This window comes from Cynocephalus volans, chromosome X (assembly GCF_027409185.1).
Source record: "Cynocephalus volans isolate mCynVol1 chromosome X, mCynVol1.pri, whole genome shotgun sequence".
NCBI classification, from domain to species: domain Eukaryota; kingdom Metazoa; phylum Chordata; class Mammalia; order Dermoptera; family Cynocephalidae; genus Cynocephalus; species Cynocephalus volans.
This window is the reverse complement of record NC_084478.1, coordinates 114,625,071-114,652,151: the sequence shown is the minus strand read 5'-3', so window position 1 is coordinate 114,652,151 and position 27,081 is coordinate 114,625,071. Positions and strand designations below refer to the sequence as shown.

At 43.4% G+C, this 27,081-nt stretch overlaps 1 protein-coding gene and 1 pseudogene across 1 annotated transcript; both read right to left on the bottom strand.

The window, feature by feature from the left end:
* Positions 1-354: 354 nt before the first annotated feature.
* LOC134367411 (heterogeneous nuclear ribonucleoprotein M-like) lies at positions 355-2,350 on the bottom strand (annotated as a pseudogene).
* An 18,917-nt stretch (positions 2,351-21,267) lies between these two features.
* On the bottom strand, positions 21,268-24,001 carry ZCCHC18 (zinc finger CCHC-type containing 18). Its single transcript, XM_063084853.1, is given in 8 exon segments — positions 21,268-21,575; positions 21,578-21,714; positions 21,716-21,797; positions 21,800-22,124; positions 22,126-22,293; positions 22,295-22,455; positions 23,641-23,774; positions 23,964-24,001. Coding segments are annotated over 8 exon segments (1,353 nt in total).
* Between the last annotated feature and the right edge of the window lie 3,080 nt (positions 24,002-27,081).

Here is a 27,081-nt window from a genome sequence, read left to right as displayed (position 1 = left end):
ATATATATAAAGTCGGTGGGTAACAAACATCCTAACCATCCAAAAAGCTCTCTGCAGGCATTGTCATATTCTTTTTTTTTTCCTCTGGACCTGGTATTTATTATCAAAGTCATATTCGATGTTAACAATATGCCACAACTACAAAAAAAATTGCACACATTGCAATCTCAATGCAAACAGTCAAATGGAACCCCAGTCATTAAAAAAGTAATTCACATTACCCGAAAAAGCAACTGAATTTTTAAAACATCTTCATACATCCAGCCAAAAAATTAAAATGGTTAACAAAAAAAAAAAAAAAAAAAAACATACAAATTCAGAGATCTGGTATCAATGTTTGCAAAAGGCAACTGTTTAAGCGTGCCTAGCAATTTGAACATCAATCTCTCAGCCACTCAGTTTCATGCCAATCATCATTCAGCAGGCTCTCTCAGCCACCTCTGGTGAGTCAAACTTGACCACACTGCACCCCTTGGACTTTCTGTTCTCCATCTTGATGTTGGCATATAGCATGTAGCCACATTCATTGAATTTGTCCTTTAGCATCTTCCATGTAAAATCAAATTGGAGATTTCTCACGAATATCTGGCAGGCCTTCCTGGCCACCCCAGGAGCATGGCCTCTGTGTCCACCAAAGGAACCTGCAGAGCTTCCTCCAAAGTTGCCACACTGCATCTCAATGGCATGGTCAAAGCTGGCACCACCACCACCACCACCCATGGCCAGGCCTGTGTGCTCGATGCTGGAGCCCAGGGCTGGGCCCATGGCAGGGCCCATGTGCTCCAGGCTTTGGTTCCCATTCACTCCAGTCCCATGCACTCCAGGTTGTTGGCACCCATGTGTTCCAGGCTGGTGTCCGTGCAATCCATCATGGGGCCCATGCACTCCAGGCCAGCCCCCATACCTACAGGAACCATGCATTCCATGCTCAGGCCCATGTGCTCAATGGCAGGGCCCATGTGCTTGACACCCGAGCCCATTCACTCAATGGTCTGGCCCACACAGTTGATGGGTGTGGCCACGTGCTTGAGGCCAAAGCTCATGCTGGTACCCATGTGCTCCAAGTGAAAGCCCATGCCAGCACTCATGTGCTCCATGGCAGAGCCCATATGCTTAAGGTAGCCCATGCAGTCCATGACCAAGCCCATGCACTCTATCTTGGAGCCCACATGATCCATGCCATAGCCCAGGGCTGTGCCCATGTGCTCCATGCCAGCACCCCCAATGCAGTCAGTGCTGAGGCCCATCCTCCCAATCCTGGTGTAGTGGATTAAATTATGTCCCCCCAAAACTGCCTGAAGCTTGACTTGTGTCCCCCACATTTTTATGTGTTGGAAACTTAGATTCCACTGTGACTGTTAAGAGGGTAGGATATTCTATTACGGTAATTGTAAGGTGGAGCCTTGAAGAGGTGATTGGATTGTAGGACCATGCCGTAGTGAAGGGATTAAAAATAGTGCCCAGGGGCATGATTGTGAGGGCTTTAAAAGAAGAGAGTCTGTTTTTCTCTCTCTCTACAATTTCTGCTTCAACCATCTTGCACTGTGAGACCCCTGGGTCACTCTCACCACCACCAGATGGACTTTGTACATCCTAGCCTCATAAACAGTAAGCAATAAATTTTGTTTTCTTTATAAATCACCCAGTTGCAGGCATTTTGTTATAAGCAACAAAACCAGACTAATATACCCGGGACACTATCTCTGCCTCCACCATTTATCCTGCCCATGTTCATCCCAGATCCAAGTGGACCCATGTTTTCCATACCACCACCAAAGTGTTCCTCCATGCCTCCAATGTTATTTATTCCAAATCCTATGCCTTCCATTCTCATTCCTGCAGGCTCTGTGTTTCCCATTCCAATGCCTTTATTCAAGTGATTGGCATCAATAGGCTGCTCTCCTGGTCCTAACCCCATGCCATTACCACCAGATCCATGGGGAAGTTGTGGGCACTCCAGAGGGGAAAAATCTCCCTTTGGTAATGCCCTCTCATCCATTTTGACGTGCACTGGTCTATCAAATAGCAGTTGGCCATTAAACATATATATAGCTTGCACAGCTTCAATGGACAGTTCAAAAGTAACAGTGCCTATTCCACAGCTTTTCCCATCTTTATCCCCAAAAATGTCTGCTCAGACCACCACACAAGCCATTTTCTTCCAGCTAACTTTATAATCCAGATTTGCTACAAATGCTGTACTTCCAAGTCTTCCAGCCTTTTGCATTGTTCTCCTGGCATGTTCACTATCAGGATCTTCTTTAACTTTCAGTGGTCTTCCACTCAGATTTTGCTTGTTTAGAACATTTGCAGCTTTTATCATGCTCTCTTCCATCTTGAATGGAACAATGGCACATCCCCTTGACTTTCCTTCAGCATCCATTAAGAGCTCCACCTATGGTACCTCATCAACTTTTACTTTAACCAGGTCTTTAAGTGACTGCCATTTCACATCAAAAGGTATGTTTGTAATAAAGGCTCTGTATCTATTAGTTGGATTGGCATATGGCTCAAAGAGATTGCCTTCTCTTTTTATGCTTTTCTTCTTACTTTTCTCATTCTGAGTAGGTCATTCTCCTTCACCCTTCATGCCTGCAGCCCTGTTGCTGCTTGGCACACCAGGCACACCACTCTCCTCTTCCATTTTGATCTCTATTGCCGCCACCTTGGCTGCTGCTTTGAACCCTTCCACAATTTTCTCTGCATCTTGTCACATTCTTTTATTAAGCTCAAGGTGTGTTTCCCTTCTTCATCTACTGTCATCTGGACCTTACGGTAGACCTTATTGGAGGTTTGTAAAACTGATTCTAAGTTGGCATCTAAAAGTCTTAGTCCCTATCTTGACCATTCAGTTTCCTTGGGAATGACATCTCGAGGAGGGTAGAAATTGGTCTGAAGGAACAACTTGTCTTCAATGTATAAGTTATCATAGGACTTGTTTATAACAGGCAATCTTATTTTGCCAAATACCTTGGTATTATTATACCAGGTACCACTTTTTTGATGGGAAACAAAGTTTCTTTATAGGAGAAATCAAATAGGTTTACCATGGTATCGTATTGACCCTCCGAACAAAAACGACATTTTCCCGTATACCAGATGTGTGGCTCATAGGAGTTGATACTAAGTCCATACTTGGGAGAAATCAGAGTTCCAAGTATTTTGAGGGCAGAGGCATTGCCCCCTCCTGTTTTCATAGAAAGAGAAATAGGATGCCATGTGTTTGAATCGGTTAGAATAGCCCAATGACTTCCCATAGGAAGGAATCTGGTGTGATTGACAGTGATTCCAATGCCTGCTAATTGGACCACTGAGTATCTCTGGGTTTTATTTAGTATAGGCGCCTGGGCTTTAAGGACACAGTACCTAAGGTCACATTTACCATCCAGGAATTTCCATAAGGTGGTAGGGGGAGGGACAGGGAGCAGGTGTAAGTCTCCCAGAGGCGTTTAGACTGAATGTTGGCTTTGAACATGGTGAGCGATTGTCTCATAGATATCTCAGATTCCATTTGTATCAGTATGGTCATTAATCTCTTTTGAGTTAGGGTGCAGGCATGTTCCCATCTCTGAATTGCAAAATAAGACTGTATAATTTGGTGGGTTTTTTCTACCCCTTTGATAAGGGCCTCACTATTCTTCTGTGCTGTTTCCCAGCCTTTTCCTTCTTCTTGGAATAACATCCCTTCTATATGTCCTATCTTGGATAAAGAAGCCTTTTCTAGCGAATGTCTTTCTTCAGTGGCAGCAAATTCTGCCTGTCCCGTAATGCCTAGTACTCTTCCCATTCCCCCTAGGAGATCTCTTTTTAGTCTCTGTGAGGGCCGATTCTGGTGTACCCACCATGGATGTTGCTGCCAAATTATATTAATAGCCGTAGCATACTTGGGATATATAGAGTTAACCCAGAATCTGTGAGTGTTACAAACCATCATCAGGTGGGTTGATGTCACTCCCAAGTAGGGTTTTGTCTGAGTGTTCCATAATGTGTCCCACGGTCAACCTGGTCTAATGGTTTAGTTTGCACTGTCAGGTATCTCTACTAACCATTTTATTCCTATAAACCTATTCTCGAGAGTTTTATTATTCTAGGCCATTGGCATCCATCCACAACCACAACGTTGAGGAGTGTCTGAGCACATTATGCTGTGGTAGGCTATGTGTGAAGCTACTATCTGTTCCCCATCATACCCGGGCAAAATTCTAAGCCTCTTATCATCAGTTTGTATAGTGACACAATGTTCTTTCTGATTAGAATTCTTTAATAGCCTACCAGTGTCAATGTTGGGCAAATAATCTTGTAACAAGTCATATTATGTTTGGTTTTTGAAGTAAAGGTATCCCAGAAAAGGATTTCCCTTAGCTAAATTTAAAGTTGAGCTGTTCCACCTGGTACCTTTCATTATATTGTTATCAAGATCATGCCATATGGTATATACATGTCCCACAGGAAGATCTGTAAGATTAGCAGTTTCCCAAAAATATTATTCAGGTTTAAAAAGCATAGGAGGGGGTGTCGAACAGATAGAAAGGACTGTGGGGATTAAAGTAAAAAGCAAAAGCATCTTCCACTGGTTACATTAAAAAACAAAAACCAAATTTTAGGTCCTCCACTGGATTATAACTCCCCTGAGATTTAGAACTATCTGTTTCTGAATTCTCCTCAGCAGGCACCCTTTTGACTTGCGTGTGATGAATCTAGGGTTTTATAACTGAAAGCTTTAAGGAACAGTTGTTAATAAAACATCATAGGGCCCTCCTCATTTTACTTTTAGCTGTTGGTCAAGACCCTGTTCCTTCTAAGACTTCGATAACACCTTATTCCCCGGGAAAAAGGGGTGCAACGGATCATAAGTAGGATAAGTGCACCTGGAAAGACAAAACTGATGAATTAATGACACTTCATGTAATTGTTTTACATACTGTTTCACTTGAATCTCACTTTCTAATTGAGGATTACTTAAGTTTAACATAGCTTGAAAGGGTCTCCCATAAACAATTTCAAAATGACTCAATTTGAGTCCGCCTCTAGGTGCTACTCGAATATGGAGCAGAGCAAGGGGTAGTGTCTTATCCCAGGTCAGATGAGTCTCTTGGCAGAGTTTGGCTAAAGTCTTCTTCCAAGTATGATTCATTTATTGGTTTTTCCAGTGGATTGTGGCCTCCAGGATGCGTGGAGCTTTCTGGCGATCTTTAAAATTTTACTTACTGCTTGCACCACTTCAGCCACAAAAGCAGGTCCATTATTACTCTGTATTGAGGCTGGCAACCCAAATCATGGAATAATTTCCTTTAATAACTTTTTATTCAGTTGCCTTTTCACTTCGGTTAGGAAAGGCTCCTAACCATCTTGAGATACTGTCTATCGTTACCACAAATACCTGAAATTCCCAGTGGCTCTGGGCATCTGAGTGAAGTCTGTTTGCCAGTCTTCAAATGGACAAATGGATTTATATTGTATGCTCTGTTGTATTGGATGTGTTTCCATTTTAGGGTTATTTCAGGCACGTATTTGGCATCCCCTGGTCACTTGCTGAATAATTTTCTTCATATGAGTATCTTTATGTCAAAGGCACAGCCTTTCTGTCAGGGCAACTCAACCATAATGAGTCCCCTTGTGTAGGTGTTTAACAATTGGATACACAAGTGCCGTAGGGAGCAAAATCATGCCTGTTTCATTTATTTTCCATTTCTTGAAGGGATCCTCACCTGTGAAACCCCATTCTTGGGCCCTTTCCTGATACTCAGGGGTGTATTGAGATGTAAAGCTGGTGAGGTCTATGTGTGGGATTAAAGCCCCCACTAAGGGATATTGTTTAGCTGCTTCTTCGACTGCTTCTTTGACTGCTTTATCAGCAGCCTGGTTCTGTTGAGTTATCATAGAATTGTCCTTTTGATGTCTGGGGCAGTGAATGACTGCTACTTCTGTAGGTAACATAACTGCTACAGAAGTGTTAGTATTTCATTAGGGTAGTTCACATTTTTATTCCCAGAAGTTAGCAGTCCTCTTTCTTTCCAAGTGGCCCCATGTGCATGCGAAATTATAAAGACATACCTGGAATCTGTATAAATGTTGACTCTTTTACCTTGAAAAAACTCCAGAACCCAGGTGAGTGAAATCAGTTCGGCCTTTTGGGTTGAAGTTGTGAAGGGAGGGGAAAGGGCTTTATGACATGATTAGCAGTGAAACTGCATAGCTGGTACAGTGTCATCCTTCCTCCATAAAGCTGTTATTGGCTATTGTAGGGAAAGTTAAGGAAAATGGTCAGGGCCCCTCAAGTGTTCAGAATCTTGCCAAACATTTGATGTAAATATGCATGTGCACCAAGGTGTTCATTGGTTATTGTCTAATGTAATTGTGCACATGCACCCAGGTGCCCTGGGTTATGGACCTAAGTATAATGGACAAGTGGCTCTGATACATGGGGCCCCCCACCCCTGGGATGCCAGTGTCCCCAGGATGCCCTGAGAGGCCACTGCCACTGCTGCTACTGCTTCTGCTGCTACTGCTACTGCTGAGGACTGAGCTCGTGTCATCTGCTAATGTCTCCTGGGATCTTTCCCAATTACCTAGCATGGACCTGTGTGTGAGGGGTCTGGTGACCCAGTCTGTACAATGGGTTTGAAGAGTCTGTGGGTCCTAACCCATAGCTCTGACAATACAGAATGGAAAATTAGTATAACTAAAATAATGAAACACTTTGGCTTTTGTTATGAAATGCCTAACCATACAATTAGCATAGCTATTGCTGTAACCCAACAAGTGGCATAGTTGTGTAGCTTTACACCCATGTATAGCTCTCAATCAGGATCCATCAGTGGCTGATCAGCCAGGTCTGGTCTGGTAAACTAAATCTAACACTTCAACACACTGATGCTATAAAGGGAGGTCATCAGAAAAAAAGCAGTAAGGTTGCTGAATTCAAAGTGGTGGTAACTTGTAGGCTAACATTAGGATTTTTGAACAGGATCGCGTGATATTTCCCCATCCTCCCCACAATCAGCCAGTATCCTCCCTTCTGTTCCAGGAGGGTGAGCACTTAGTGAGGCACATACAGTAATTGCTTGTCCCAAAGTAAATTTCTCAGCTTCCTGGAGTATGTCACAAGTTTTGGCCACTGCTCTTAAACATGGGGGCCATTATTTTGTGTCTGATCTAATTGTTTGGAAAATTAAGCAACAGGTTGTGGGATATCTCCTACTATTTGGATAAAGACTCCTAACCCCAGCCCTAGGCTATCATGCACATATAATTTGAAAAGCTTTCTAGGGTTTGGAAGGACTAGGGCTGGAGCTGACTGTAATTCTTCCTTAAGCACCTCAAAGGCTTGTTGACATTCTGAAGTCCAAATTAAAGGTTCAGACTCCAGTCCTTTTAAGGCCTCATATAGGGGCCTTACTGTAAGTCCATAAGTTGAGGATCCAGATTCGGCATAATCCAGCCATGCCCCCAAACCCTCACAACTGGCATCAGGTGTTAGGAGACCTGATGGCTGCAATGACCTCTTTTCTCTTATTTAAAAGACTCCTTTGTCCTTTATGTAGGTAGAACCCCAAATAGGTGACCTTTTCTTTGCAATTTTGAGCCTTCTGAGAGGATACCTTATAGGCACATTTGGCAAGGTGGTTTAGCACCTCTATAGTATTTTTTAAACACTTTTTGTAAGTAAGGCTGGCTAGCAGTATATCATCCACTATTGTAGTAGAATCCCTTCATAGAGTTGTAAGGGCTTCAAGTCACAAACTAAAGCTTCACAGAACAAGGTGGAAGAATTCAAAACTTTGTGGTAACACAGCCCAACAATATTGAAAAACTGTCTTTGTTTTTGGATCCTGCCATTCAAAGGTAAATAATCATTGGGCCTTCCCATCTGCAGGGACACATAAAAAAGCATGCTTCAGATCTTATAATGAAAACCAAATTTAATCTCTGCGAATTGTGGTTAATAAAAATGTATGGATTGGGAACAGTGCAGTGAATATCTTGTACTATTTCATTAATGGCCCAGAGAGATTGTACAAACCTATATTTTCCTGTATGTGATTTCTTTACTCGTAATATTGCAGTGCTGTAAGGAGATTGGCAAAGCCTAACTAGTCAATACTTTAAAAATTTCTGGGACTTCTGCTCAGGATGGTGGAATAGATGGTCCCCAGTGTCACTCTTTCCCACAAATCAACTAATTTACAACTATTAAAAAACAACAACAGCCAAGCTGGGGCCACTAGGGCTCAGGGGAAGAGGAGGAAAGACCTACAGAGTGCAGGAAGTCCAGAGAAGCCATGACGAGAGAAAGAAAAAACCCCTCTGACCATTTCGAGCCCTTGCCACTTCCAGGTTGGAGCTGCTGAGTGCATGGAGCAGGAGATGCTGAAAGCTGCAGCTGTGCCCTTCGGATGAATTTGCATGGAGGTGGCAGGGGGTGGCCCCCAGGCCAGCAAGACCACTAATAAGGTTCCCATGGACCCACATAGGAGGGGCCACAACAACTGGAAAAAAAGGAGCCACTCAGAGGCTGGTGAGTCATTACAAGGGACTGGCTTACAGCCCATCCCATGGGAAATGTTTGCAGCATGTGTGGTGGGGGAGATGGGCCCACCAGAAGAACACTGGGACACAGCAAGGACAGCTGACCTGCCCCCAAATCAGTGTAGGTCCACTCAGAGGAGACTGGTCAGGAATATAGAATTGCATGGGGTGCAGACTGATGAATAGACTCAGGCCCAAACCAGTGTTTCTACACAACCCATGTGCACTGGATTTCTCTAAACCCGGAAGTCCTATAAAGTCAACCATTAAAACCCGAGCTTCACAAAAAGCCTTCCCCAGCGAATCAACAGCAAAGCAGCAATTTAGCTCAACCACAGAGCTCAAGTACTGGTCTCCACAGGAAGTTCCCCCACTTTAGAATTAAGCAAAGGACAACAAATTAGTTCCAGCACAGAGTTTAAGTGGTGGGAACAGCAAATAATCCAACACGGAACTGAAAGAAAAAACAGAGTACCCACAATCAGAGACACAGTTTTATTTAACTAGTAAAGGTCTCATTTCACCTAAGAACACCTATAACACCTAGAAGGACTGGTAATCCCCTGGGCTACCAAGCCAGAAGGGGGAGACAATCAGGCACACCACCAGCACCATGGGGCCCACCTGGGGTCCTGAGGTATGGAGTTGGGACTGGACACTCCACCCACAACCAGGCATGCTGCCAGTGCCACAGGGCCCACTTGGGTCCTGAGGTATGGAGCCAGGGACCAGACCCTCCACCCACAACCAAGCATCCTGCCATCACCACCACCAACTAGGTAAGGAGCATGCCAAAAACATCACCTCCATTTGGGCGTCCCACTACAGCCACCACAATAACCGCAGCTGCCGCAAAAGCAGCTAGACACCACAACCACCGTACAGATGGTACGCCAGCCACTGGAATGCATTGACACAAGGGGAGTCACCAGCAGAGACCAAAGAAAAGAAGAGGATGTCTCTCTCCACAAAGCTCATTCCAGAGTGACAGAAGAATCATCTGCTCTACGATAATATTGGGGGACCTGAACACACCTCTCAGCACTGGACAGATCATCTAGGCCACAAATCAACAGAGTAACCATTACTCTTTCAGAAGGAGAGAAGAAATTTAGTGTAATTGGAGGAGGGAGATGGGGAAAGATTAGACAAGGGGCATAAAGAATAAGTACGATTCGTAACAATATATACGCTAGTAATGTTGATTTGATCAACATATGTCAATGTTGAACCCCCAAAATATGTGTAATCAAGTAGGATTCAATAAAAATTTTAAAAAAATAAAATTCTTGTCAAGTAAAAAAATAAATAAAAAATTAAAAAACTAAAAATTTCTGTAGGACTGGTTGAATCACCTCTAAAGCTTCTTTCCCTAATAGATACTGTTTCTTTCTTGGTATGTGTACCTGAGGCTTCAATTCATTTGACAGGGTGGGACATTGACTGCATGGCCTGAGGCCCCATCTGCCAAGAACTGTGTACTCATTTTCTCATGATTTTCAGAAGGAAATGAGTCCATGAGCTGATCTTCGGTTTGAGCAATTAGCATGTGAAGTTGCAGAGCTTGTTCAGGATGCACCTGTAGTTGAAGCCATTTATCTACAGGGAAAAAAAGTTACATGAGTTTCAATTTGCAAAGTAAATCACAACAAATGAATTGGGCACAAAGGCAGGTACAAGAAGTTATGTCTAAAGATTTTGTTGCCTAGACGGCATTCAAGAGGTTACAAAAAATGTCTTGTTGGGGTTTGCCAGTCACTCCCATTATAGGCACAGATCGGATAGAGTCTTTGTCAAACTCGTGTTTAATTCTGAGTCTGTTGCTCACATGTCAATTAGAAAATCCTACTAGTTGATTCCCCACTGTCAGTTGTACCCGGGGCTCCTGTGGGGAAAAAGTGATTGGTTTGTTTAGATCAAGGAGAGCCCCTGGGCCTCTTCATTTTTCATCCAAGTTTCCTTGTTTCACCATCTGTGTTTGTACACTTCTTGTTTCTTTTTCTTTCTCTAACTTTGGGCAAGTATGTCTCCAGTGCCCCATTTCCTTACAGTACATGCATTGATTGCTCCCCAAACTTTTCCTTGGATCCCTCTATCTCTCTGTCTTCTTATAACCTGCAGTTTCCAAAAAGATAGTAGCTTGTCTAGTTCTTCTTGCCTTTTTGGCATTGTAAATTTGAAAGCAGTATCCACTAGTAGTGAGGGACTTGTATTAGTCTATTTCTGTTGCTTATAACAAAATACACAGAACTGGATAACTTATAAAGAAAATGAAATTTATTGCTTACAGTTTCTGAGGCTGGGAAGTCCCAAATCCTAGAAATGCATTTAGTGAATGCCTTGGTGGTGGTGACAGTGATGGCAGGGTACCACACTGTGAAAATGACAGAGCCAAGAGAGACAAACTCTTTGTCCTCCCCTTTTAAAGCCCTCCAAACCACACCCAAGCCCACCATTTTTAATCCATTCACTACAGCATTGTCCTATAATCTAGTCACCTCTTCAAGGCCCCACCTTTCAATTACCATAATAGAATTTCCCACCCTCAACAATTACAGTGGGAATTAAGCCTCAATGACGTTGGGGAGGCATCCAATCTATAGCATTCTGCCCAAACTCATGTTTCACACACAAATACATTCATTTCACCCCCAAAGTCTTAACTTGTTTTAACTCAAATGTCCAAAGTTCAGAATTCCATCTGTGAATCAGATACCTTGACTCCATGTTTGAGGTGCTCTGCACACTGGTGTGGGGATTGGGTCCCCAAGTCCTCAAGCAGCTCCACTCCTATGGCTTTCTTGGTCTGAGGCCATGCTTCATCTCTCACAGACTGGTTATGCACACTGGTAGCTCCACAGGTCTGAGGTCTTCATGGTGGTCCCACTCTCACAGCTCCACTGGGCATGGTGCTGATGGGGTTTCTCTGCTGCAACCCCAACCCTCATTTCCACATGGTATTGCTCTAGTGAAGGCTGTCTGCAGTGACTCTGCCTCTGCAACAGATGTCTTCCTGAGCCCCCAGACTTTTCCATACATCCTTTCAAATTGGGGTGAAGACTCCCAAGACTCCATAGCTCTGGCATTCTTCGAGCCTGCAGACCTAACACCACATGTATTCTGCCAAGGCTTCTGGCTTGTGTTTTCCAAAGTAGCACATCCAGCCACACCTGGTGCCAATTTAGCCACACCTGGGGCAGCCAGAGTAGCTGGGGTACTGGTGTGTGGGCTACCAGCATCCCGAGGTAGCCCTGGGCAGTGAGCCCATGTAGGATGCCTCAGGCCTGTTTCCCAAGACCATTTTGTCTTTCTACGTCTTTGGGCCTGAAAAGGAAGGGTTGCCCCAGAGGCTTCTGCAGTGCCTTCAGGGCCTTTCCCCCCTTCTCTTGATAATCCTGTAATTTTGTGTTAATCTTATTAGTACTATTGGGTTTTTCTTCTTAAATTGAGATATCCTTCTGCAGAGAATCTGAGCCACTCTCTTCCTTTAGATCCAGGCTATCTCAGCTGGGTCGAGAGAGCCTCACTCACCTCTCCAACTAAACAAGCATCCCTGCAGGTATGTTTCTAATGCAGACAGTTCCTGCTTGGAAAGGAATTCTGGTTATCTTGTAAAGGGATTTTTTCTCTCCCACTTCACATGGGGAAAAGTAGTCTAAGACTACTGATTTAAATGAAATTTTCTGTGAAGAGGCTGAGAGGGAAGGTTTAGGTAGTCCATCTACAAGGATGCTCAGAGAGTTTAGAGAGAAGAGTTTGGTGCATTTACGATGGAATTCTGTGGCACAGCACTTACAAAGCACCAGGCACTGTTTTAAAGACCTTGCCAACATTCGTTCATTTTAATCCTCACCACAATCCTATGAAGAACTTCTTGTTGTTGTCTCCATTTTACCCATGAGGAAGCTGCAGCACAGAGGTTAACTACCTTGCCTCAGTAGGGGAAGGAGCCAGCAGCTCAGGAATGCCCAAATCATGTCCCTCCTCTCCTTATCCAACCACCCAATTCCTCCACAGGCAACCTGACAGCCATTTTTATACAAAGTACCATATTCAGATTAGAATCAAAATACAACTTCTTTAAGAGCTGATCCAGTGCCTGACTCCCAAAAGCTGGACTGAGGAACATAGCTTAGTTGGCACAGTATAGCAAAATGTCTTCCTTGTTGAAACAACAGGAATTTTCAAACACTGTTGATGGAAAAGGGAACTGGTACAACTTTGGTGTACTCGTACAGTTTGGTAGTATCTAGTGAAGTTGAAAATACACATACTTCATGAGCCAGCAATTCCACTCATACATATGTGTGTGTGTGTATATATATATATATATATATATATATATATATATATATATATATATATATATATATATATATATATATATATATATAGGCACCAAGAAACGTAAAAAAACATGTTCATGGAAACATTTCTGATAATTGACTCAAATTGGAAACAACCCAAATGTCCATCAACAGCACAATGGATAATTTCTTGTAAATTCATAGATTGGAATGTTGTAGTGCAAAAATGAAAATGATGAACCACTGCTACATCAACAATGTGAATCTCAGAAACATAATTGTAAGGGAAATGAGCCAAACACAGAAGGACACGTGCATTATAGTTCTATTTATATCAAATTCAAAAACAAAACTGTAGAGTTTGGGGATCCATATTTGAATTGTAAAGGTATAAAGAAAATCAAGAAAGTAACAGCTAAAAGAGTCATGAGAGTGGTTTTCTTTCCAGGAAAAGAAAGAAGTTTTAATTGGGCAGGGGCTCACTGGGATTTCTGGAGTTCTGGCAGTGTTCTGTTTCTTCATCTTTGTGGTGGTTTGCTTTATAATAACTTGTCAAGCTGTACATTTACTTTTTATATACTTTTCTGTTTCTTTTTTTCTTTAGAATGTTTTATAACATGGAGCTACTAGACTCAATGTCAGAATTTATTGTGAGAAAGAAATGAAATCTAAAACTATGTAGAGCTCTTAGAATATGTGTGGCACTTTGTAAGACCTTCATAAATGTTAGCTATATAAATACAATACAGATCACAGCATAACTAAATTAAATAGAAACCCAAAAAACAATACAAAAGACCAATCAAACAAAAACTTGGTTTTTCGAGAAGATAAATAAAATAGACAAACCATTAGCCAGACTCACTGAAAAAAGGAGAGAAGACCCAAATAACAAAAATTAGAGATGAAAAAGGAGACATAACAACCAATACTACAGAAATACCAAGAATCATTAGAGATTATTTTTGATGGAGCTTGGATGCATTGTCCCCTCCAAAATTCATGTGGAATTTTGATCTCCAATGTGGCAGTGTTGTAAACTGATTGTCATGGGGGCGGATCCCTCATGAATGGATTAGTGCTCTCCTTGGGGGAGGGGGGATTAATGAGTGAGTTCTTGCTCTATTAGTTCCCGTAAGAGCTCGTTGCTTAAAAAGACCCTGGCGCCTTCTCTCTCTCTCTTGCTTCCTCTCTCGCCATGTGGTCTGCTTGTACCCACCAGCTGCCTGCCACTTTTCCATCATGAGTAGAAGCAGCCTAAGGCCTGTGCCAGATGCAGCTGTCCCAGAATCATAAGCCAAATAAACCTCTTTCCTTTATAAATTACCCAGTTTCAGGTATTTCTATTATAGCAACACAAAATGGACTAAAACAATTATGAACAACTATATGCCAACAAATTTCAAAACCTGGAGCAAATCAGTAAATTTCTGTACACATACAAGCTAACAAGACTAAACCAAGAAGAAATACAAAACCTGAACAGACCAATAACAAGCAAAGAGATTGAAGCATTAATTAGAAGCCTTCCAACAAGGAAAAGCCCAGGACCAGATGGCTTTACTGCTGAATTCCACCAAACATTGAAAGAGGAATTAATATCAATTCTTTTCAAACTATTCCAATAAACTGAAGCAGAGGCCATTCTCCCAAACTCTACGAGGCTTGTATCACCCTGATACCAAAGCCAGACAAAGATTCAACAAAAAAGGAAAACTACAGACCAATATCCTTGATGAACATAGATGCAAATATCCTCAACAAAATATTAGCAAACAGAATACAGCAACACATCAAAAAAATAATAATAACAACACCATGATCAAGTGGGATTCATCCTTGGGATGCAAGGATGGTTCAACATATGCAAACCAATAAATGTGATACACCACATCAACAAAATCAAGGACAAAAAACCTATGATTATCTCAATAGATGCAGAAACAGCATGTGATTAAATTCACATCCCTTTATGATAAAGACTCAGCAAATTAGGTGTAAAAGGGAAGTATCTCAACATAATAAAAGCCATATATGACAAACCCTCTTCCAATATCATCCTCAATGGGTAAAAGTTGAAAGGTCTTCCCTTGAGAATGGGAACAAGACAAGAATGCCCACTCTCACCACTCCTATTCAAAATACCACTGGAAGTACTAGCTAGAGCAATCAGGTAAGATAAATAAAGGACATCCAGATTGGAAAAGATGAAGTCAAATTGTCCCTTGTTTGTAGAAGACATGATCCTATATACAGAACAGCCCAAAATCTCTACAAAAAAAAACCTACTTAGAGTTGATAAATGACTTTAGTAAAGTTGCAGGTTACAAAATCAACACAAAAATCAGCAGTGTTTTTATACTCCCACAATGACCTAGCAGAAAAAGAAATCAAGGATACAAGCCCATTTACAATAGTCACACAGAAAACTAAAATACCTAGGACCAAGGAAGTGAAACATCTCTATGAAAAACACTACAAATCACTTGAAAGAAATTAAAGAGGACACAAAAAGATGGAAAGACATTCTTCACTCCTGGATTGGAAGAATTAACATGGTGAAAATGTCCATACTTCCCAAAGCAATCTATAGATTCAGTGCAATCCCCATCAAAATATCAATGACATTCTTCACTGGAAACATAAAAAACAATCCTAACATTCATATAGATCAACAAAAGACCCCGAATAGCCAACATAATCTTGAGCAAAATAAGCTGGAGGCATAACACTACCTGACTTCAAACTATACTTGAAAGCTATAGTTACCAAAACAGCATGGTACTGGCTTAAAAACAGACACTCAGACCAATGGAACCAAATATAGAACCCAGAAATCATCCCACAAACCTACAGCTAAATGATCTTTGGCAAAGGCAACAAAAACATAATTGGGGAAAAGACTACCTCTTCAATAAATGGTGCTGGGAAAACTGGACACCCATATGTAGAAGAATGAAACTAGACCTACACCTCTCACCATACACTAAAATCAACTCCAAATGTATTAAAGACTTAAATATAAGACCTGAAACCATAAAACTCCTAAAAGAAAATGCAGGGGAAACACTTCAGGAAGCAGGACTAGACAAAGATTTTATGAATATGACCCCCAAAGCATAGGCAACAAAAATAAAAATAAATGGGATTATACCAAACTACAAAGCTTCTGCACAGCAATAGAAACAATTATCAGAGTAAAAAGGCAACCTACGGAGTGGGAAAAAAATATTTGCAAACTGCACATCTAACAAAGGCTTAATATCCAGAATATACGGAACTCAAGTAACTTAACAGTAAATAAACAAATAACCCAATTTTAAAATGGGCAAAGGAACTGAAAAGTCATTTCTCAAAGGAAGATATACAAATGGCCAACAGACACAGAAAAAATGCTCAACATCAGTCAGCATCAGGGAAATGCAAATCAAAACCACATTGATACCATCTCATTCCAGTTAGACTGACTATCATCAGAAAGACAGAGAACAAATGATGGTGAGGATGCGGAAAAAAGAGAACCCTCCTACACTGTTGATGGGACTGTAAATTGGTGCAGCCATTATGGAAAATGGTATGGAGATTCCTTAAACAACTTCAGACAGAAATGCCATAGGATCCAGCAATTCCACTGCTGGGTATATACCCAAAGGAATGGAAATCATCATGTGAAAGAGATACCTGCACCCCCATGTTTATTGCAGCTCTATTTACAATAGCCAAGATTTGGAACAAACCTAAATGTCCATCCAAATGACTGGATAAGGAAAATGTGGTATATATACACAAGGGAATATTACTCAGCTATAAAAAAGAATGAAATATTGCCATTCACCAGAACATGAATGAACTTAGAGAAAACCATATTAAGTGAAATAAGCCAGGCACAGAAAGAGAAATACCATATGTTCTCACTCATAAGTGGAAGCTAAAATATTAAACATATAAATAAAAGAAAGAAAGAAAGAAAGAAAGATGCAACATTCACAATAATACACCGAACTTTCAAAAGGACAACTAAGGTTACTGGAAGCGGGAAGGGAGTGGGGAGGGAGGAATGAGTAAAGGGCCAGAAATAGCAATGATAGTGTGTATTATTGAATATAATAATTATTCTGATGTTAGCATCACATATTGCATACAAGGGTTGATGTTCAATTCTGTACCCCACATATATGTACAATCAATCAACTCTGTTACAATAAAAAAAGAAAAGAAAAAGAAAGGAATGTTTTATAACATGGAAATATTAGAATCTATCTCAGAATTTATTGTGAGAATGAAATGAAATCTAAAATCATGTACATCACTTAGAATATGCCTGGCACTTTGTAAGACCTTCATAGATGTTAAATACATAAGCACAATACAGGTTTGCTGTTATTATTGTTTTTTTTTTATTTGTTGCCTACTCCATCCTCTTTCTGTCATATTTGTTGCTGATATTTCTCAGTTTGCTGTTTGTATTTTATTTCTGTTAATGCTGTCTTCTGAATTATTAAACTTGTCCTTTCTACTTTCTTTCACCACTCTTAACTATAGAACGTCCTCACCAATCCAGAGATTTAATAAATATGTATTTTATTGCAGTTTTAAAGAGGTTTCTTTTAAACATTTGATTCTTTTTATTCATTTCCTAACAAGATATATTATTAAAGAAGAATTAGTACACAATTTCATAAAATCTACATTTATTTCTCAAATTTATCTTGAATTCATATTTAGTGTCAGAAAGTAAACTGACCTTTTTTCCAATCAGGTAATGAAGTCCTCCTTCCCCAGCACCACTAACTGAACAATTCTTCTCTCCTCCACTGACTTCTGCTGACTCTTCTTGCATATGTTAAATTCCCAACCATTTGCACTGAAAGGATAGACTAGAAATATGGTGCTTGGATGGAATGTGATAATACAGCTCTGAAGGGAGAGGGAATGGTTGCCAGGCAGCAGGAAGGATAGCTGCAACAAGGAGGGAAAGAGAAAGAAAGGTAGGAAAAGTCTCTGTCTAACAAGTGTTACTTAAAGACTCCATCCTTGTGTGTGGCGCCCAACCTACTCGCTGCTGTGACATTTGGCTAGTAATGTCCGTAGACCTCGGTTTTCTCCTGCATTGTATGCATATGATAATAATGCCTACAGCATAGGGTGCTGTCCACTTGAGAGCTAACCTTAATCCAAGTAAGGAACACAGGCGTTCGGGCCAGTCAGTCCAATGTCTCATCTCTGGCTCCACAACTAAATAGCTTCATGACCCTAAGTTTCCTAACTTTTTAGCCTGTTTCCTCATCTGACATGTGGCAATTAATAGTAATTAGAAAGTAATACTAATATCTATCTTAAGGGTGTTGCTGTGAGGATTAAAGAGCTAATAAATGCATTTAAAGGGCTTGGCACAGGAAGCCTGGCACATAGCTTTTAATAAATCAGTTGTAGTGACTTTAATTTTTATTGCTATTATGGAAGGATCAGGAAGAGAAAGAAGATTCAGCAAAGGTGACTGGGGGATAGGCACGGAAAAGATCTGGGATGGGGAAACCATGATACCGGTGTCATGGAAACAAGGAAAAATAATATCACAAAGGAGGGAGACGATGCAAAAGGAGGTCAATCAAAGGCTATTTTCTCCTGATAAGACAAAAACTAATTTTCATCTCTTAGCGACTAATGAGAATGAAGGGAGAAAGGAAGGGAAAAAACAATAATATTAAATGAAGGGCATTGGACACAAAATTCTCTCAAAGACTTCTTTTGTTTAACCCTGTTAGTCATCCCAGGTCTTCCATATCTTCCAGTTAGGGAAAATACATATTTCTGGAATACAGGAAAAGCCAGTGTCACACAAAGTGAAATAAAAGGTATCAGTTTTGCATCATTTTGGTGAAATAAAAATTTAGACAGTTTCAAGTTTACACAACAGAAGAGGATGAGGGAGGGAAAAGGGGATGAATTACAGAGCAGGTTTGCAAATAAGCGATCTATGTCGAACCTTCAAGCTGACTCCAGTGAAAAGGAGGGAGGTGGTAGGTGTAGCGTTTATTTCCCTTTTTACTCTACCTGGTTTCAGAAAAAAATTAGTGGCATAAACTATATCTGGGTAAATCATTCAACAGCATTTACAGAGTTTGTTTATTGAGAAAAAGTGAGAAGGAAGTAGACTGATTTTTTTTTTTTTTTTTTTTTTTTTTTTGCTTGCTGGCTGGTACAGGGATGGAACCCTGGAACTTGGTGTTATGGGTACCACTCTCTAACCAAGTGAGCTAACCAGCCAGCCCTAGACTGATATTCTAATTTCGTATATGTGAGTGGGCAGATCCACTCCAAGGATAGATTTAGGGAGGGGTAGGTAGGAATAAAGAGCTACAAACAGGGTGGAGTAGCAGGTACAAAACTATGTGACCTGCCGTAAGTGAAACATTATGCAGTGCATGCATGTATTGAAACAAACTGTACCCCACGAAAACATATGAGTAAATGTTAGAAAAAAAAAAAAACTATAAGAGTTGAGGGATGTTGGCAGCGCCTGTGCTCTGGGGCCTGAGTGGAGCTCCCTCTTGCCAGGGTGTTGGGAAGGGCTCCCCTTTGGCTCTGGAGAGGTGGAGGTGGCCTCCAGGGACCAGGGGTACTACAGAGAGAGGAAAGGAATGGGTCTGTTGAGCCTCTGCTCCTGGTCAGTTCTCATCTAAAGGGCCAGAGGCAGAGGAGCCCTCCCAGTCTACCGGCCATGAGGGTTAAGGAGGCTGAGGCTCAAGACAACATGGAATGCTGGGGGTGGTGATGGACAGAGCACTAGAGGCTGAGCCTCTACCCCCTTCACTAGGAGATGAGGTGGCTGCAGGAGAGCGGGCAGTTGTAAGGTGAGATTTTGTGCACATGGATGGAGCAGGAGGAAGTGGCCAGGGAGGAGCAGAGCTGATGGGGGGGATTCTGGAAGGAGAAACATTTCAAGGCAGCTTCTGGGCATGGCGGCCGAGGGAAGGCTGTGTTGGACTTCTTGCAGCCCTGGCTTCTCTTCCTCCCCTGGGCCCTCAGCCTGCACCCGCTTTGTCCCTATTGACTGCCAGCACGATTAGAGGCCCAATGCCTCCCCCCCGCCCCGCCCCAGGTCCCCATAGCCCAGGGTTCTGTGTGAAATGCATGGGTCTACAATTCCTGCCAGGCTTCCTGTCCCTGTCAATTGAGATGTGAGTCCTCCAGCCTGGTCAACATGCCCCCTCCCCCTCTCCTCCTTTCCCCTACACACACAGCTCTGTGCTGCCTCCCATGGACACGAGCTCCCACCGCTGCATACCATCCTCTCAGCCCAGGGGAGCCCTTATTTCCTTCCTGACAAACTCCCTCAGGTTGCATTCATTTCATGCCACTCTCTGCCTTAAATAATCTCCCCACCAGTCTTGTCCTATTCATGAGGATAGGGACTGATGTACCTACAAGGAACATGGGACCTTCAGGGACAAAGTTTACACATCATCTTTTATCACTCTCCAAGCTGAGTTGAGGCAGGAGCATGTGCCATTTCCCAAAGTGAATAGGAATGGAGTCTCTGGAATACCCATTTTCCATTTTTGCCCCCCATCCTCCACCATGGTCAGATTTCTCAGGACACACTCGAGAAGAAAACATTGGGACATTATTAACTAGTAGGTGTAGAGGTTGGCTCTATGACCTATGAGACAGGTCAGTTGTGATAAGGGGCTCCTTGGGAGATATTCAGCCTGTTTCAGCTTCACTTTTCTAAATACGTAAATGTTGTTTAAAAAACCCACCTCCTGGTACAACCCCCCACCTTATAGTTTTTACATTTAGTCTTATTTATTTTTCCTTTATTTTCCTAAAACTAACATCACACACGTACATTAAATTAGATGTGCTTGTGAGTGTGTGTGTGTGTGTGTGTGTGTATACACATATACATACTCACACACATATTCATTGACATAGAAGTCTACAAGATACATTATTTGGTGAAAAAATACACATTATAGAAGAGCACTTACATTTGATCACTTTTAGCTATACATACATCTATCTGGGTATATAGGTACAGGGAAATATCTAGAAGGACATTCACCAAAGGGCTGACAATGGTTATATAAGAGTGGAGAATTTCCCGTAACTTGTACTTTAGTTTTTGTATTTTTTTAAGGTTTAACAAAGAGACACTCCTTTCATAAAAAGAATGAAAGAAAGAAATAGACACACACAGAGAACATATCTTTAGGCAGGCAAAGGAGGGAGCAGGGACAGAGGTCAGGCTATCCCCCTTCACTGGGTTGGTATGCAAGACCTCTTCTTCCCAAAGGAAAACTGCTTTGTGGATTAATTCATGCAGTTAGAAGCCAGCTCTCCCACCTCCTGGCCTCTGTGTTCCCCATCACCAGACTGAATACAGTTAAGGGTTCATTTAGGGCTGGGTCTAGCCCTTTATTGTGACTCAGAGAGGGTCATTGTGTTCTCCAGGGACCTCTTTTGATCTTTCTTCTGTATGTGTCAACTGCTGCAGGGTGATGATCAGATTCTCAAAAACTTGGGCCGTGTTGCTCTCGTTGCCACAGGTTTCTTTTGAGTGGACCTCCTTGCCACAATATGAACAGCGAATTGTGAAATTTTGCTTCCTGGCTGTATGCATAGTCCCAGGACCATCATTCTTATACCCAGACCTACCACTGGTGGAAGGAGACTAAGCCCCAGAATTGTTGGTGGAATCAATGACCAGCCCTTGATCCTGAGATCTGGCCCTGACCGGAAGAGAGGGATACCTATGGATGTCAGTGGATGGTCCTGAGACTCCACCAGGATCACATCCTCATCTACGTCATCAGGGGTATCATCTGTCTCTATCACATTGCAGTCAGCACTGTGGATCGCATTGCTGGAGGCCCTGAAATGCTGCAGGGCTGGCTGCCCTCTCTATTATTGGCTCATCTTTTTTGGGCCACTTCTTTTTAATAAAAGTGCCCCCCTACCCTCTTCCTCCCTTCTCATCCTGATTAACTCCAGAAAACTGGGAAGACACTCCTGCTCATTTGCATACACCCTCAGAACATCCTTAAGCCTGAAGCTCATGTCTTTACTCAGCTCAGTGTTTAACAGGAGCTGGTGCAGGCGAGTCTGGTTTGCATCTTTCTTGGCTATGATGATTGCCTGAATAACATTCTGGAGCTGCACCTCTAAACGGATCACATAAAGGGAGGCTTTCTCCCCTTGTGCCTGCAGGGTGTTAAAAAATTTACCATGAGCAGTCACACTACTTTCAGACTCCCCAAACACCAATTTAATAACCCTCAAAAAAATCTGCCACATTTAGGTTGGGGTTAGCTGCCTGGAGCAAATGCACGGCCTCCTGGGCAGGGCCCCTAAAGGTTTCAATCAAGCGCTTGACCTTTTTCTCCTCAGACATATTCCAATCTGGCAGAACCTCATTGACTTGGATCAGCCGGTTTTCAAAGGTTTCTACCCCCCTGGGCTGGCACCACCCTCCCTGAGAACAACTTCATGTTTCTCTCTGCCACGTTGGCCATTAAGGGACCAAGACTCCTCCCCTGAGAGCTCAGCATGGAAAGTGGCAAGGGTGCGTTCTGCCATCAGCTGTTACTCACACATGCAATGATGCTAGCTATGACTGACAACGATAAAGGTATCTGGATATAACAAAATGCTTAGGCTTCTTAGAAAAGTCTAATCTTCAGGAATCTTTAAAGCAACGTTCCTGGGCTGTGCCTTCCTTGTACTTCAATAGGGACTGTAAAGAAGAAGAAGTTCAATAAGGTAGTGGGATGCAGGGAAGCAGTCTATAGTTGCATTTTCTACCTTCCTGAATGCCCTGCAGTGCATCTTATGTCTGCCCACTGACTTAAAAATGCCCTGCAGGAGACCGGCTACTACAACCTCTAGGAGCTAGCAAATGTCCCTATTCTAGCAGGGCGTTTCCCAGAGCCACATCCATTCCCTCCTGCTGTCCTTCAGGAGGGCTAGCAATGGTTTGCTTCGAATTCTAGTTGTAATAATCAGTGTTTGGAGCAGATATTGGGTTCTCAAAATAGACCTCGATAGTGTAAATCTCAGATTTATGGTCACACATTAAGATCTTCTTTAACCTCACGGTCTCAGTTCTCATCCACACCCCCTTGTATGAATTTTCCCCATTATTTTTCAGATTCTTATGTGAGCTCAGAAACTACCACTTGCCTTTATTTCACTTCCAGCCTCTGCAACAGGTGCCCTTGGTGAGAAAGTTTGCCTCAGGGTATGGTCAACCTCCCGGTATAGTCAACCTCTGTCCAGCAGGGTCACAGATCCCAGTCTTCAGGGCATCAAGACTGCACCTGGCTGAGGGGAGTGAAGGGAAGGGTCAGAAGCAGAATCTCCCTTCATCCTGCTACCCCCTTGTTGGGAAAATGGAATAATGTAATCAGGTCCCCTCACCTTAGGGAGGTTTGGGGGTGGTGCAGCACATTCTTTGTAAGCAAATTGTGTGTGGGTGGAGCTAGTGCGCATGAGCAGCGCAGTGGCCTGGACCTGTTTGCCGGTTACCTGTTAAACAGACCTGCCTGTGAGGAGTCTGGGGACCCAGCCTGGCGTGTGAAGGGTTTGTGACCCAGTCTGTGAATGGGCTTGAGGGGTTTGTGAGCTCCAGACCCAGTCCTAGCTCGACAATTGGCCCAGTCGGCAGGATTACAGGCAAGTAAAAGAATCCGACACCCCTCTCCACCGACTCCGCTGTCGCCAGGTGGAAAATTCCCTCTCCAACCTGCTGAATACAAGCCCAAGCGGCCTGCCCTCCCCTCTCCCTCCTCCCCTCAATTACATTCTCCCCCGGAAACCACCGGCCTACCAACTCTGCAATTAGCTACACAGAATTCAAGTTCGGATTCAGCTTTGATGGCCGGCCACAGCGAAAGGAAATAGGAGTTGGATAACCTCCCACCCACATATTCCTTCCTAGGAAGAGATGAGGAGATGCAGAGGGGGTTAAAGGCAGACAGCTTGAGGTTCCTTCCCCGCCCCTTGCCACCCCCTTGAAAACGCCCCTCCAACCCCCAATCCAGGCACTTCTTACCTAGTCGGCAGCATCCAGGTGAACCCCACCTCCTCCTTCAGGACAACCGGGCCACGGGAGTGCTCCTTCACCTGCCTCGCAGCGATCGCTTCTCCAACCCGGGAGCCATGCCAGCGATCGCTTCTCCAACCCGGGAGCCATGCAGTACCGGTAGGGCTTGCTCCGCCTCTCTCCGCCGGTCAATCACTCTCCTTTTCCTTACCTGCGCTCCGCTGATAGGCAGCGGATGCTCTGGCGTCACCAGCTCTATGTCATCTTCGGGTCTCCACGGCCCTGCAGGGGAAAAGGATGGCGCCTTCTCGGCCGCTAAGCGACCCGGTGCTGCCCAACCGACCAACGGACCGAGCTGCTTTTGCACGGCGGCCCAGAGAGGGGTAGCGCGGTTCCCAAGGCGGCCACGGCTGTCCCCGCCCTCCAATTCGGCCCTCCCAGCCGTTGCGGCGGCTCACGGTCTCTGCCCATTGAGGCAAAAGAGCGTGATGAGCGGGGCTGCGCGGCCAATCAGCGGGACGCGGGGGCGGCCTCCCCAGGCAGCCTCCCGCGCGATGCCGCTGCTAGCGAGAGGGGACAGCCGGCCGGCGGGGGCTGCGGCAGTCGGGCGCGGGAGCCTGCGCGGCGTCAAGTGCAGCTTGGGCGCGCGGACCGGGTCTATTTAACATTCTACCCGTGAGTTTGCTGCTTCTCCCTCGCTCCCCTTCTCCCTGTCCCCTTCAGCCTCAGCTTTTCTCCGCGTTTTGAGACCGGATGCCTTAAACACGAGGTAGAACAAAAACCAAGTGAACAATGAGAGTTCCATACTTTTGTGTAGGGGGAAGGGGGGAAAAGCATGTACCGAGCGCTTTCTATGTGCAAATGCTCTTGCACGAACATCTTATTTATTCTCAGCAGCCTTGTGAAAGAGGTAGGAGTCAGTTTGCCCATTTAGAGGGGACTTAAGCACCTAGGTAGTGTGGTTAGGAAGTCCAGAGCTAAGAGCCCACAACCCGGGTCGACATGTCTGATTTAAAAGGCTGTCACATTAAGGGTTAGTGGAGGAAAGCCAAAGCCGGCTTGGGAGGACCAATTTGGGACTGTACAGAATTAGTGAATAAGGGCTGGTATCTCCATTTTACAGTTGAGGAAACTGAGCAACAGAGAGGTTAGGCGTCTTGCTCTGTATCATGCAGCAAGTAAGTAACAGCATCCGATTTTGCACCTCATTCTGTTCTCTAGATGCCAACTGTGCCTTGCTGTGCTGCCTGGAGAGCACTTTTACATAGGTAGTCTCAAACCATCTCAGTAGCCGTCTAAATGTGATGGTAGTGCTGAGGGAGGGGGTGAGAAGGCGGTGGAGAGAGGGGTGAGGGAAGAGGAAGGCAACTTTTATGGTACCCATTGTACAGAAGAGGAAACTGAGGCACTTTCCCTTCTTTACACTATGACAAACTGCCTGTTTATAAAAATAACATTATTTCTGCATCCCTTTATGACCCCAAAGGAGAAAAGTTTCAGAGAGGTGAAATGACTTGCCCCAAATTACAAGGTAAAGCAACCATATCTCTGAATTTGGACCGTGTCTCTAAATCCAGAACCTATGCTGTTAACCAAAGTATGGATACAAGGCCAGCTGCCTCAGAATCATTTTGGAGTTTGTTAGAAAGGCATGTTTCTGGGCCCTACCTCGGGGGGATTTTGATATACTAGGACTAGGGATGAAAAGTGTGATTTATATTCTTAACCAGCACTGTAGTTGATTCTGAAGTGTAGAGAGGTTTCTGAACCACTCTTCTAAACACCACATCATGCTGAAAGTTATAAGTATATGGGCCTGCTATCAATGTACCTGACCACAGTATATCTGTCCTGAAATGTAACTCCAGAGCAGAGGTTCCTACCAGGGGTCCTTCCTGAAACTGTATGCAAAGAATTTGAACTCTGTACATTTTTCTGAGTTCATAGCTTTGTAGATTTTTAAATGGGTCTGTGGCCCCCAAATGTTTAAGAACCACTCCCCCAAAAGCTTTCTTTATAACATCTTTCTCCTTCAACTTGTGCTGGAGGAAGAAGTGTGAGAAATGGAACACAATTGAATCTAACCCCCAAACCACAGCCTCTGCCACTGATATAGCTCTTTCATTTCCTGGCTCAAGGATAGGTTGCTAGGTTGCCCTTCTGTGAGCTCTTCAGGGGACTTTTCTTTTGCTGGAGCTGGCATCACTGGCCCTAGAGAAGGAACAACTCCATGGAAACAACATGCAGGGCTGTCTGGAGTGAATGGGCCATGAAGCCAGTGGGTGGAAAACCTGCTCCTTTTTCCCAGACTTCTGGTTCTAAGAGAGCAGAAATTACTTCCCTTATGTAGAGTATGGCTAGAAGACTCCTGTGGGGCTTGTTCTTGACTCTGATGCTTGGAAGCAAAGGGACAGACTGATGCCCTTCAGTTGCTATTGGGTTTGTCCTTAGCCTGCCAAGGTACTTCACCTGCTCTTTTCTGCCTTCTTATTTACAAAACCCAATACCTAGAGTTCCTTAGAATAAAAAATCCTGATTTGGAGACAAAGTGCCTTCCAGCTTGGGATTATGGCCTTTCTCTTGTGGATGGAACAGTGGGGTAGTGAAGGGTGTTGGAGGTACAGTCAAGACAGGTTGCTCACTTTGCACAGTCAGGGATGATGCTGGCAGTAGCTCTTGGGTTTCCTTCAAACTTTTGCTTCTGCTCTCCCTTACTATGACCTCTGACCTTGGCCTCTCAGCAGGCTCTTGTGCTATGATTAAATTGACTTTATGGCCAAATTAGTTATCTGCAATTGGACCCAGTGAGGGTTTGGGGTGGTATCAAATAGAACCAAGGATAAATCTCAGAGCTCTGACAAAAGTAATGAAAGGAAATGGATTGTGTACAGGTTCCAGGGTTGGGCCATTGGAACAAAGGGAGGGTCTCTTTGTACAAGACTGGGAGGAGCATTTACAAGCTGGCTCGAAGTGGATACAGAACATCCCTTAAATCTGGCCTCGTGTGGGAGTGTGTTCCAACTGATGGCTCTAATGAGAACGTATTTTCCAATTTCAACAAATAAGTCTTAAAAGCTTGAAGGTTGAGATAAAGCTTTCAGCTGAAACAGTAATAACTATAATAGCTACCTTTGGCTGCCTGCCTCCGTTGTGCCAGGAATTTTCCATCTGTTATCTCATTTAAGTTTCTCAGCAACC